General features: G+C 40.6%; 1 protein-coding gene across 8 annotated transcripts in view; it reads right to left on the reverse strand.

Annotated features, from left to right (window-relative positions):
• The window catches only part of magi2a (membrane associated guanylate kinase, WW and PDZ domain containing 2a), a 246390-nt gene extending 237265 nt beyond the window's left edge, over window positions 1-9125 (reverse strand). For 3 of the 8 annotated variants that reach the window (XM_008400375.2, XM_008400370.2, XM_017302738.1), the window contains exon 1: window positions 8635-9115. In XM_008400375.2, the coding sequence (XP_008398597.1) occupies window positions 8635-8935 (301 nt within the window). In that variant the 5' untranslated portion in view covers window positions 8936-9115. Of the gene's footprint in view, window positions 1-8634 lie in introns of all 8 variants that reach the window. The other 5 variants (XM_008400380.2, XM_017302745.1, XM_008400369.2 and 2 more) reach the window with 4 other exon arrangements.
• Window positions 9126-12901: the final 3776 nt, after the last annotated feature.

Raw genomic sequence — 12901 nt, forward strand, 5'->3', positions numbered from 1 at the left:
TTCCTCGCTGTCTGACCGCGACATCTGCTGCGCTCCTTCCGAGTGTCACGCTAAAATGGGAGGAGGGATAAGAGACGGGGCTCATTGGACTCGGCAAGCCTTTCCTGGTGCGCGTCCTGGCTGCAGTGGCCCCAATCCTGTGTGAACCTTTACCCCTGGCTTCCTCGCTGTCTGACCGCGACATCTGCTGCGCTCCTTCTGAGCGTCGCACTAAGACCTCGTAGGCTAAACCTGAACCAGGTCCTGATCATTTCCGTTTCTCCACCTGCCTTTTTAACGAGCTCTTTCCCTTGCGATCTCAGTCACGCTGCTTTCCGCTGGTTCTGTTTTGATGCCGGCCCGTTACTTCATCCACAAGCATCTCCACAGTAAACTACAGGTCTCTACTGTAGGCCAAATTTCTATCGTTTCTACCGCATATCGTCTATATAGCGCGCTGCGAGTTGAAACCAAGACAAACACTTCTGAAAGTTGGTACTGTCTGCAACACACAGACATAAAGCCAAAAGCTTTTGGCTGCTCAGTCAGCTTAACACCTAAACAGCTGGCTGACATCAACAAGAAGAGAAAAACTGCAACGTGTGTGAAAGCTGGTGGCTACTGTATGAGCATAACTGTCCTGAGAGACAACCACCGAACTTCTGTCAAGCATGATTGGACAGGATGTGGTAAGTGGAACGAAAGCTCCAGGGATGCACACACACACACACACACACACTCCGGAGCACAGCATCTTTCTAAACGGCTGTGTGTGTGTCACAGTATCTGTGCTGCAATCGCTGGTGCAACTTTACACCCTCAGTGGGACTCTGACAAGATGACAGATGAGTCTGACTGCAGGAATCATTACTGCGCTGCCGACAGCAGCATGTGTGTCAAACTGCACACAAGTTGTCAGGGATCGCCCCGTCCCATGTTTCAAATGACCGGTCCAAACCCATCATCACCCACATCCATCAAGGCATTACTTGGACACACGTCATTAACTTGGCGCCGTCGTAAAACGCTCGCTCTCCCTGCGCAGCTCACACCGCGGAGCGAACAGAACGGCTTCATCTTAAACTGAGCTGCTTCAGCAGACATCGTTTTGTTTAAAAAAGAAAATTTAAAAACAAAAAGCATCGTCGTTTCTCCAAGCTGTGAGGAAAAGACAAACAGTGACTCAGAATCAGCAGGTGATCTGACATTTCATCAGGAAACTAAAGGTACTTCATGTCTGTCGTGTTCATGGGAAAAGATTATTGATGAACTGGTGAGTGGAGGTTTGGCTGTGATAACAAGACAGTCGAGATTTTTGACAAACAGGCCTGTCATGGTAATCAATAAATCAATTAATCACGTTGAATTAAAACGAGCTCAATAATTTCCATTGGCATGATTTAAAGCTTTTCTGTGTTTCTCATAAAAACTGGATGATAAAAGTCTTCAGTCTGGTGCTTCTGTTTCAACTAAACCTTTTTTTAAGGACAATTTTGTTTTGAGACTTTATAATAAATTTTATTTATTGTTTTTATTTGCAATATTTAAAATGTCTTAAACCTTCGTTAGGATTTAAAATGCATCAATCTTTGAGAATGTGTCCTTGCATTATTATAAACATGCAAATGTTTTGATTTATAATATGATTAATTTATTTATTGGTTATTGTCACAGGCCTACCTTTGAAGATGTTTATCATCTCCTGTGGAAGATGCTGGGAATATAAGCATCACCCAAAATGAAAATGAGTTCAACACCACATCATCCCAATGGTAAAACACGGTGGAAGCAGGATCATGCTGTGGGACGCCATTCAAAATGAGCAGGGAAGCTGCACAGGACTTAACAAGTTTATAGCTGGAATCACTTCTATTACATCTTAAAAATCCATTGTTTCACCTTTGCGTTGCAGAAATCCCACAAAACGGTTGTTCACCATCGCCACCTGCTTTCACGGCAATATTTCTCTCCCAATATATTTCACCGACAACCCAAGTGCTCCACTTGGGTTGTCCGTCACCAGAGACCCGCATTGGGCTGCAAACAGCCTTTTAAAACTCAAGAGGTGCTGCCACGGCCGGCTCCCGCCGCTCAGCCGGCTGTAATGACTTTCTGCCGGCTGCAGCCGAACTCAGTGGGCTCCCAGCAGGCACAGCGATCGCCTCGGGCCAACCTGGAGACGTCTGCTCTTACCTGCTGCACGCCGAGCGCGACGCCTCAATCGGAGCGCGGGTCTCAGCCGCACAGCGGAGAGCAGCAGGAAGAGCCTGACGCCCGACTGGAGGCGGAATAAAAGCTCTGCAGACGTCACTGAAGGAGACGGACAATAAAACTAATTTATCTTCATGTTTTACTTGATGCGTTTCTGTAGTTTACTAAAGGATAAGATCGAGTAGAGATTTGTTATGCTTACAAAATACACCAATCTGTGGCCTTGTTTACTGCCGTTTTTATTGGTTTATGCCTCTTATAATCACAATAGTGAAGCTACTGTGATAAAATATTAATGCAAATGAGGTTTAATTTTCAGTTTAAGATTATTATAAATACTTTTTTTAAAAGAAAATCAGATTAATTAGAGCTTGTTTGATAAATCAACAAACAGAAAGATACCAGCGGCTAAAGAAATGTACTGGAAACATCTTGAATATTTAAAAAGGAAAATAAAAAAATCTGCAATCCTGGCCAGAAGTTTATTTGTATGAAAACAATTTAGTCCTTTAAAAGGTTTAAACATTTTTGTTATTAGCAAGTTCAGAAAAAAACACTTGGTAGCCATCAACAAGCTCCTGATTTAACTAAATATTTTAGATTTCTCCTCATCAGTTACAGAAAAGCTCATTTAATTTAACGTGGTTTGTTTTCTGGCATAAACAAGATCCAAAAATAATTTTTGACAATAACAGTACTAGTTTAAATTTGAAGCAGTTTTGACACCAAGATTGTTTTCCAAACTTGTCGCAGTGAGCAATAAATCAATTAATCACATCATAAATTAAAATGATCTCAATTATTGCATTTTTGTCTCGTCTTTGCAGATTTGTGAATATTTTGTGAAAGAGATCAACTTTTAACTTTACTCGATTTATAATCGATTAATCGGTTATTCTGACGATTAATCGGATTTTAAAAACGTCTTACACGGCTGATTTTTCATTTAACCACTTAACATTTTTTATAAAACATTTGAAACACAAACAGTCCACAAACAATTCAATTCCTTTTTTAAAGCCAAATAAAATATCACAGCATTCCTTTTGTGAAGGCTTTATGATGCAAAGGATGCATCTGCAACTAAAAAATTATTTAAAATCAATGACAGAAAAACTCAGTTTGTTCTTCTTACAGCATTTAGTCTATTTTTAAGACTGTATACTAAATTTAACTGAGTACCAACTTAGTCGATGATTTCAATCAACCGATTAATCGCGATTAATCGATTCAGTCCTACCCAAGTGAAGGGAGTTTACCTCCAGACGGCATTAGCTCATCAGATTTATTTCATTTAATGATGCCTTCAGGTTTTCCTGTTAGCTCTTAAAAGAAAAGTGTTGGATGATTTCTTCCAATCAAGTTGGAGCTTCTTCTTATTTCTAAAAAACTGCCTGCTACAAACTCAAGAAGAGACACTGAGAAAATGTGCATCGTTATTCTTTAATGACTTCAAATCCACAACAACCATGACGATATTCTTGATGCTCCAAATCATGTCATTTATTGTCTTAGCCTTTTTTTCTGCTTTGCACAGATCCTAATTATGTCCTGATTGCAAACTAATCTAATGATCACTCCAAAGAGCAACAAACAACCCAACCTCATGCAAACAACGTAAGCTAATGATGGCCAAAAATTTAAAAATACTTCGCTTACATTTATGTTTCAGAGCAGGAATAAGGCTTGCATTTTTAATTGCGGGGAAGACAATTAATGTCGACACTCTGGGCAAGATATTCAGAGCAAAAGAAAGCAACAGCTTTTAATATAGCAGCAAACCACTGGAAGCAGAGCTTGATGTATTATTCAGAAAGGCCGGCAGATACTTAGGAAATCAGCCACGTATGGAAGCTGGTCAGTGATTAGTTCCTTGACAGGAGGCTCAAAAGTGGCGAGAAAACCAATTCATGAGTCTTTATTCATAATTTACATGTTGGTTGTTAAGCAAATTGGAGTACGGGGATATTTATACGGTCGCGTCAAGACATAAAATTACACAACTTTGTATTTTTAAAGTGGACTAAAACATGACAAAAGTCTAGACGATGTCAACTAGTTGCAGTGACGTCAGAGCAGCTTACAGGCTTTATTAGATTTATTCACAGCAAATATTGATTTAAAAAATCCCACTTATACCAAGTCATGCAGAATTAAAAGAACAAGAAGCAGAACATTATCCGCACGTATTCGTCAGCAGCAAAGTCGGTCGACTTGTTTTTTTTTTTTGTTTCAAACCGTCAATAACGGTCATTCAATGGCTGATGACATCAAACGTGGATCATCATTAAACAAAGTGAAGGGATCCAGTTTGATTGGTTAAATTCAGCCTCCTGCTGCTCCTCCGCCCCGACACGCAGCAGGACGCTCCGCTGACTCAGCAGGACGAACTGACGTGCAGACGGCAGCAGAAAAAGTTGGGTGGATGAAAAGCGCGACATCATGATGCGTTGCTGCACATTATGGTGCCTTCACAGACAACGCATGTCGCGCGTCAAAAACAAGTTCGACACTTGAGCACTTTGAAGTCAGACGTTTGACATTTTACTCCACAAGTTTCACGCGCCAGAGGCGTCTGGTTTACATTCAGAGTCCAAGTGGAGGCCTCTAAATTGCTCTAGCCGTTGTCGGACGCGCTTGACGTGTCAAAACGCTTCAAAGGGGCCTCAACGCGCCTCCACATAGACTTTGAATGTAAACCAGACGCTCCTGATGCATGAGGTGTAAACGCACCATTATTCCAGTTCTCTTAGGTTTTTTTTAAAGATTTGTTTCGGCACTAGTTCAATTTATTTAACAATAATCCAACAATAGAGAGGTATGGGTCAAGGGAACCATAGGTGGGAATTGAAGTCCGGATACAGCCGCGGTTCAGAGCCTCCACATGAGAGGCGCAGCGCTAACCACAACGCCCCTATTCCAGTAGACTGTCCTAGAGCTTACAGAACCCCTTTGGTAAATTATTTACATTTTTATACAATTAGTATCATCTTCTAACTCGGCGAGGGGATCAACTCTGTCTTCTTTCTTCGTCTTGGAGAAATCATTTTTATCACATGATTGGCACTAGTGGAGCTCCGTAAAAAGTCACAGTAAAGAATCGACTATTGGGAGCAAACCCCTGATATGTTTGCTTTCCTACTGTTAAAGAGTATATAATTTTAACCACAGGATTTAAAATGCATATAAAATGTTAGCAGGTAAAATAGTTAATTGTTACGTCAAGCAAAGTTTAAGGTAAAAACATAAAACAGTCGCTTGTTTTATCATTTTCCTGTGATGGAGTTTTAGGCCCATAATAGGAAAAAATAATAAAATTATGAGAATAAACTTGTAAGAGAATGAAGTAATAAAACTGAGAATAAAGTTGAAATAATACAAGAATAAATTCAAGTTAATAGGGGAATAAAATCTTAATATTTCAACAACAATGTCATAAGTTGAAATATTACATTTATTCTTGTAATTTTATTTTATTCCTCTCTTAATGTGGCTGTAATACTTCATTACACTTTCCTGTTATGTTTTTGCATTAGAAATGTTTTGCAATAGTACAAACACTACTTTAATTTATCATTTCAAATTAAATATATTATGTTATACTCAGGGGCTGCACAGTGGTGCAGTTGGTAGAGCTGTTGCCTTGCAGCAAGAAGGTTCTGGGTTCGATTCCCGGCCCCGGTCTTTCTGCATGGAGTTTGCATGTTCTCCCTGTGCATACGTGGGTTTTCTCCGGGTACTCCGGTTTCCTCCCACAGGAAAAACATGACTGTTAGGTTAATTGGCCTCTCCAAATTGTCCCTAGGTGTGAGTGTGTGTGTGCATGGTTGTGTGTCTCTGTGTTGCCCTGCGACAGACTGGCCACCTGTCCAGGGTGACCCCGCCTCTCGCCCGTTACGTTAGCTGGAGATGCACCAGCACCTCCTGACCCCACTGAGGGACAAGGGTGCAAGAAAATGGATGGATGTTATACTCATGCAAAACTGATATTTTACTAAGCGTAAGCCATCAATAGGTCATTAAAACCTACTTCTAGTTGAGATGTGATAAAAACTTGAGTAGTTTAATGCTTTGTTACATAGTTAACCAGGCTAACGCATAAGAAAAGTTACATCAAGGTGCGTTTTTTAAGATGCAGGTTACTACAGAGTAATGCAGCTGAGCTTCAGAGAAACCTTAAGATAGAAGAAATCACTGAATCTCAGCTTGGATGAGAAAAACATCCACATCTGCAAGCAGCTCTATGGCCGTTGCTTTTTCTCCTTCTATAAGATCGAAGTCTATAAACAGCCTAACGAGTAAACAAGAGCAGAGATGGAGGAGAAGATCACTCACTTCTCCAGCTGCTGGAGCATGTAACCATTTCATGGAGAGAAAAAAAACATCGATTTGATATAAGCTTTGGATGCTTTTTGAATAAATCTCTGTTGTGATGCTAAGCACATGCAAACACACACACACACACACACACACACACACGAGCTGACACTTTGATCCAAAGCCTCTTATAGCACTTTGAAAGATTTTTCACCTCAAAATGAGATCCCAGAGATCCTCCTGGCTCCGGCGCACAATGCAAGTCTGATCAGCAGCTGAGATCAAAGGCAGGGGAAGCGTCGGTGACACGACACGAGATAAAGCCAGCCAAGCAAAATCCACTCGACCTGCACTGGGTTTTTTTTTTTTAGCAACAGAGTCCGGACAACCAGAAAACTCGCCGAGGATTTTCCCCCCCCCAGACACAACAAACACAAACTAATCTGTGATAAACTCATGGAGACTTCTGTGGCCGTATCGCGCTTTGCGGTGCTTTTTGTTTTCTGCAGCATGTTGGAAAAGAGACAAACAGATTTCCTCCCAATTTTCAAATCTAATTTATCGCAGTTAGTGCAACACAAACCGGATTTGTGTAATTCCTGCTCTGCAAAGAATAACGCAATTTTAAATCTGAAATTCTAATTACTGCAGGTAAAAATAATAATAAATTGTTTTACAAAAAGAGAGAAATAACGATGTTTTTCTTCACCGACATTAAATCAGACTAAACATTGTTCTGCAAGACGCCAGACAAATTCAGACCAGTGATTTGTTTTTTTTACCCAGAAACTGTATTTAAAACCTGAAGTTTTCACACACTAATGTTACTGTGTCTTTAAATAATGATGTCATTGACTTGGAAGTCATGAGCTGAAATGCCATTCAGAGAAGAAGAAGCCATTAATGCACCTAACCCAGAAAAGGTCTGATAATAGTTTGCACCTTTTTATGAGTTTGACCAAACTTAGTAACTCTAATGTTTGCTCTGATTTTATGTCAGACTGTGAGGAAAAAAAACAACTTTGTTTCATACAATTTATGTAAATGTCTGGTTTCAGCTGCAAATACTGAAAAAACTATCAGAAATATTTTTAATAAACTAATATAGGTGCACTTTTGACCAATTTCTAATACTATTATCATCGTCATTTGACCTCTGATATTAGTGAAAATCAAAAAGTGCAACATATGCGTCGCATATGGGCGACACCCCAAAGGGGGCGCCAAAATGACGAAGGAATAATTACTTCTAGTCATAATTGACAGTCGTTTGTGCTTTGAAATGTGTCTGTACACAACCAAGAAAGGATTTGGCTGCATCCCTGGTCCTCGAAACGCATGTTAGCCAAAACTGGACAGTAAAAGATAAGAAAGTCTGGTTCGATTTATCTGGATTTCAGCCGCGACAATCAGCTAGTTGGGTCTGAATATGGATGGCAGTCAGCCCAGTCAGTGTGAATGCAGTATGTTTGCTTCCTAGATGGACTTTCACAGCAATAGAAACCAAAAGTGCTAATTGACAAACATAAAAATGAGAAATTAATCATATCTTCCAAAGTAATCACTATAGTAGTATACATTTCATGCATATACAACAATAAAATGCGACATTTTGAAGGAAAAAAACCCGGAATATTTGCAATGGTAAAGTTTAAAAAACAATGCCACAAAATGCGCAGAAACAACACAGACTAATAAATAAAAACAAATTAAATCTGGTAAAATGTTGCGCTCAAAACAGCCACAGTTAAAGCAAAACAACACCGGTTGTATTGTTAGTCTTATTACTGCCAACACGTCATCTAGTGTGTGACGCTGGCTATTTATTTACATTCCTCCCTGATTTATGTGCGCTTCAGTAATCTGCGTTTTCTACTTGCTACAATTGTAACACACCCCCTTAAAGTAAAACCACCGCTTATCGCTTCTAGGCGCTAAAAACACGACAACAAACATTCAGAAACAGCGAGCGGAGTGTGGGAAATGGTTTCCTTCAGCGCGGCGATGCAAAAATGACAAAGTCTGCAGGAGTTCACAGTTTCTGGGGAACAATAGGAGCCTGTCAGGAGAAGAAAAGACATCCCAAAGTTGCAGCGAGAGCCGGGAAATAATAATTAAAAACCTTACCTTGTTTGACACACTTGAGCCGCACGGGGTCTTTGCTGTGTTTGACCACAGCGTGGACATCCCTGGTGGTGAGTCCAGCCACCGGGGTGTCGTTGACTTCCAGCAGCAGGTCCTCCTGGAGGAGTTTCCCGCTGTGGCATGCGGCTGTGCCCGGGAGGAGCTCGCCGATGACCGGGAACTGTCCGTGCTCCGCGCCGCCCTTCAGCTCCAGCCCCAGCTCCCCCTCCTCATTCCTGCAAAGGATACTCTCATGGACTTTGTTGGTCCAGTGGTTCTTCCTCTTCTTCAGGGTCTTGGACATGGCGAGTTTACATGAGTCCAGTCGTGAGAGAAAAGGAAAAGTTTTTCCGTCGTCCGTTTGCGTCCCCGCGGTGTCACAGTTCACGCTGGAATGCGTCCCGTTTCAGTGGAAAGGCGCAGTTGTATCCATGTCAGCGTTCAGCAGCTGGATCATCAGTCTGCGTTTTGGATAACTGAGCTGCTCAACTTGTGGTGCGTTCACTACAACCCTAAAAGCTCGGAGATACTACTATCACCACACACTAACGAAACATCAAGGAAATGAACCCGCCTAGAAGAGAAACTGCGACATTTTTACAACATTTGAAGCGAAATTATTGCTAAAAATTATTTATTTTACACTTAAAATGAAACTACTGTAAAATCATGCATGAATAATCTGTGAATTTTCACAAACCTGTGATATTAATGCGTTTGTTATCGCATTTTGTTATAAAACATACCGCGATAACTTCAGGGTATATTCTAAAAATTATATGTTTTTTAGATTATTAATAACACAAAAAAGAGACTATTACAACTTTAAAACTTCAAAAGTACAAGTTTACGGCTTGACTCTTGAACGCAGCATGAAGCTCAAACCAATGCCACTAACCCGGATGTGAAGGCTCGGTGAGGAAGAGGAGGGAGGTGAGGGTTTTCCCAAATCCAGCTTTCCATAGGAAAAAAAAAACAAGTGAAAGTGGGAATTTAGGCTGTGGTAGAGGAAATGGCTCCTCCATTCAGCAACATTTGAATCATTTCTCTTGATTTAAAAAAAAAAAAAGTTAAAATAAATTTACAACAAAAGTAAGTTTGTGTAAGTTCATTTTATTTATTTATTGCAACAAAGTGTCTCTAAATTGTTAGAAATTAACTAAAATGGTGCAACATTAGTAAGAGAAATGCTTGTATGTTTCAAAATTCTTCCTGAAAAAGCCAAACATGGTTCGGTGGAGGCAGTATGATGCTGTGGGATTTTGAGACCAACTGCAGGAAATTAGGTTATTAAAATGTGAAGTCAAACTCTGATGCAGACCAAAAGATGAACTCTGGTCTGCCCAAAAAACCTCAGTCTCGGTTCAATTAAAGTGAACCCTGGTGCAGTTTGAATGCATAATGTGAACTCAAAGCAGACCGGAGACCGCTCCAAAACCAGGAAGTGGACCACAGCGCAGGGGATTCTGGGTAAATGTAACCAAAACAAACCAGCTAATCCAGTTAGCCGGAAAAATCACTCGTTGTCTTCCTATAATCTGATTTTGTTTACATTTTCCCAAGAAGGAAGTTGTGCTCTTTTCTTCTTCTTCTGAGATTTTCATGGCGTTTCCTTCACTAGTCGTTGGTGCAGCGCCTCCACAGGCGAGGAGGGGAACAGAGTTTTCTAATTATCAAAGTGAAGTGTAAGTGAAACCCAGCTGCTGAAAATGTAACAAATGTTTGCAGCTGTGGTGTCGAATCAAACCGAGTTTGAATGAATCTTTTTGTGTCAGCTGTGAAAATGGAGTGGAAGTTTATTTTACTTTTTCACTGAATTTGAACCGAATAAAGTTCAAACTGTGCCACCTGTTGGTTTCTGGATATTTACAAAGCTTTCTTTAAATCTGAAATGCAAAATATATACATTTTTTGTACAATTTTCTTAACTACTATGAGTATGTTGTTCTTTTAGCAAACGCTCTCTTTTAAAGACCACTCCAGTTAGCGATTAATCGATTATCAGCTGAAAATGTTGCAAATTTTTAGATTTTTTGCAATTTGGAGGCAAAAGAAGTCCAGTCAGGAATCGGTGCCAAGCTGAAAAACAAAGAAAGGAAGCAATAGTGGGAATGGGAGTATTTTACCAAGACAGGAATTCAGGAGGCTGTTTAAACAGGGAGAGGAATGCTCTGCGTCTGGCAGAATAAGTGTTGGGGAGGAGAAAAACAAAACATCGAGCCGCTCTGCTCAGGGAATGAAAAGCCCGGGATAAATGTGTGGGATTAAACTCTGAGATGCGAATGGGTGGGCCACAATGAGGCCACAAGTTTGTCTCACAGTAAACAAGTATTTTAAGTTCCTCCCGGCCTCCATTGTTTTGGTTTTTTGCATTTTAAGTAAATCAGACGGTCATATCTGCGCCACCAGATGGGAGTTCATCGCCTCGGTTTGTAATGCCGCTCCTGGGAATGCAACATCTCTCCGCTGCATAATGTAATAGTTACGACAGACCTCTTTAAAAGATAATTAAACTTGGTCTGGAGTAAAGAGAAATTGCCTGATGATGGCGTTCGCTGCCAGTGAAAAAGTCATCTTCACTCCATTTGAGTGAATGATGCCATTCCCGCTCCAGCAGAGTCATTTTTTGGCAATTTGGCTGCTTGTTTTACACTTTCACGCCTCGTATGCGAGACTGAATGACTGAACGGAAAGCTGAGTCTTACTCAGACTGATTCCGTCTGACCCGTTTACTCGGCGTCCGGCTGACCAAAAACCCAGCACTGGTGGTTTGACCCTCACAGATAAAGATGAGGGTCAAACTGAGCAGCTTTTTAGACTCCACTGATGCAAGTTGTCAATTAGTGAGCAGAGTCTGGTAGTAACTTGCTAAACTGACTTAATTACAGTTACTTCTTTGAAAGAATTACTTTTAGGAGTATTTTTATACTTGAGTAGTTTCGTTATTAAGTTATTTCTGGATTTTCTACCCACTGAATGAAAAACAAACATGTTTTAGCCAAAAATTCACCAGAGACACAAACCTGCAGTTTTGCTAGAGTTTTCTAAGTTTTTTTTAAAAAAAAATAAACTATTTTGGGAAAAAAAATTATCTTATTTTTTGCTACTTCTATGAATTATTGTCATTCTGATCCTTAAAATCTCCAAAATTTCCATCCATCCATCCATCCATCCATCCATCCATCCATCCATCCATCCATCCATCCATCCATCCATCCATCCATCCATTTTCTTCCGCTTCATCCGGGGTCGGGTCGCGGGGGCAGCAGCTTCAGAAGGGAGGCCCAGACTTCCCTCTCCCCAGCCACTTCTTCCAGCTCCTCCAGGAATCCCAAGGTGTTCCCAGGCCAGCCGAGAGACGTAATCCCTCCAGCGTGCCCTGGGTCTTCCCCGAGGCCTCCTCCCGGTGGGACGTGCCCGGAACACCTCACCAGGGAGGCGTCCAGGAGGCATCCTGACCAGATGCCCGAGCCTCAACTGGCTCCTCTCGACGTGGAGGAGCAGCGGCTCTACTCTGAGTCCCTCCCAGATGACCGAGCATCCTCTCTCTCTAAGGGAGAGCCCAGCCACCCTGCGGAGGAAACCCATTTCGGCCGCTTGTATCCGTGATCTCGTTCTTTCGGTCATGACCCAAAGCTCATGACCATAGATGAGGGTGGGAACGTAGATCGACCGGTAAATCGAGAGCCTCGCTTTTTGACTCAGCTCTCTCTTCACCAAAATTTCCACTTAACTTTATATTTTGGTTTGCATAATTACCAAATATGTCTTTACTCTTTACTGAAGTAAAGAATAAGCAAGTAAGTACTTTTACTTAAGTGGCTATTTTCTTAAAAACATGAGTTTTCTCTTGTATCAAGATGGATAATCATCAAAATTTAAGGCTAAATTTTTCTTAATAGTAATAAAAATACATAAAATTTTAGTGTTTTTTGTGTCAGTTGTATTAAATCCCGACTGTATAGACATAAAACAGTGGTTTTCTCATATTATTAAATGGAATTACCTCTTTTGTTGCTGAATTAAAAAGTAAAAAATGAAAAAATAAAATATACGAAACACTAAATTCATACAAATGTGTTTAGGAGCTTTTTGAGTGTTTATATTTCAAAACAGAACCGCATGAAAAAGGCAACAACATGGCATTCCTTCAGTGAATTTGAACCAGGGGAAGCTAAAAATGCTACTTGAGGAGTTTTGGTTAAATATATTCAGACACTGTTTTTTTTATATTAAATGCAAAATGTGCATGTTTTTTTAAACAGTTTTG

The sequence above is a fragment of the Poecilia reticulata genome, linkage group LG23 (genome assembly GCF_000633615.1).
Source record: "Poecilia reticulata strain Guanapo linkage group LG23, Guppy_female_1.0+MT, whole genome shotgun sequence".
In the NCBI taxonomy this organism is placed as follows: domain Eukaryota; kingdom Metazoa; phylum Chordata; class Actinopteri; order Cyprinodontiformes; family Poeciliidae; genus Poecilia; species Poecilia reticulata.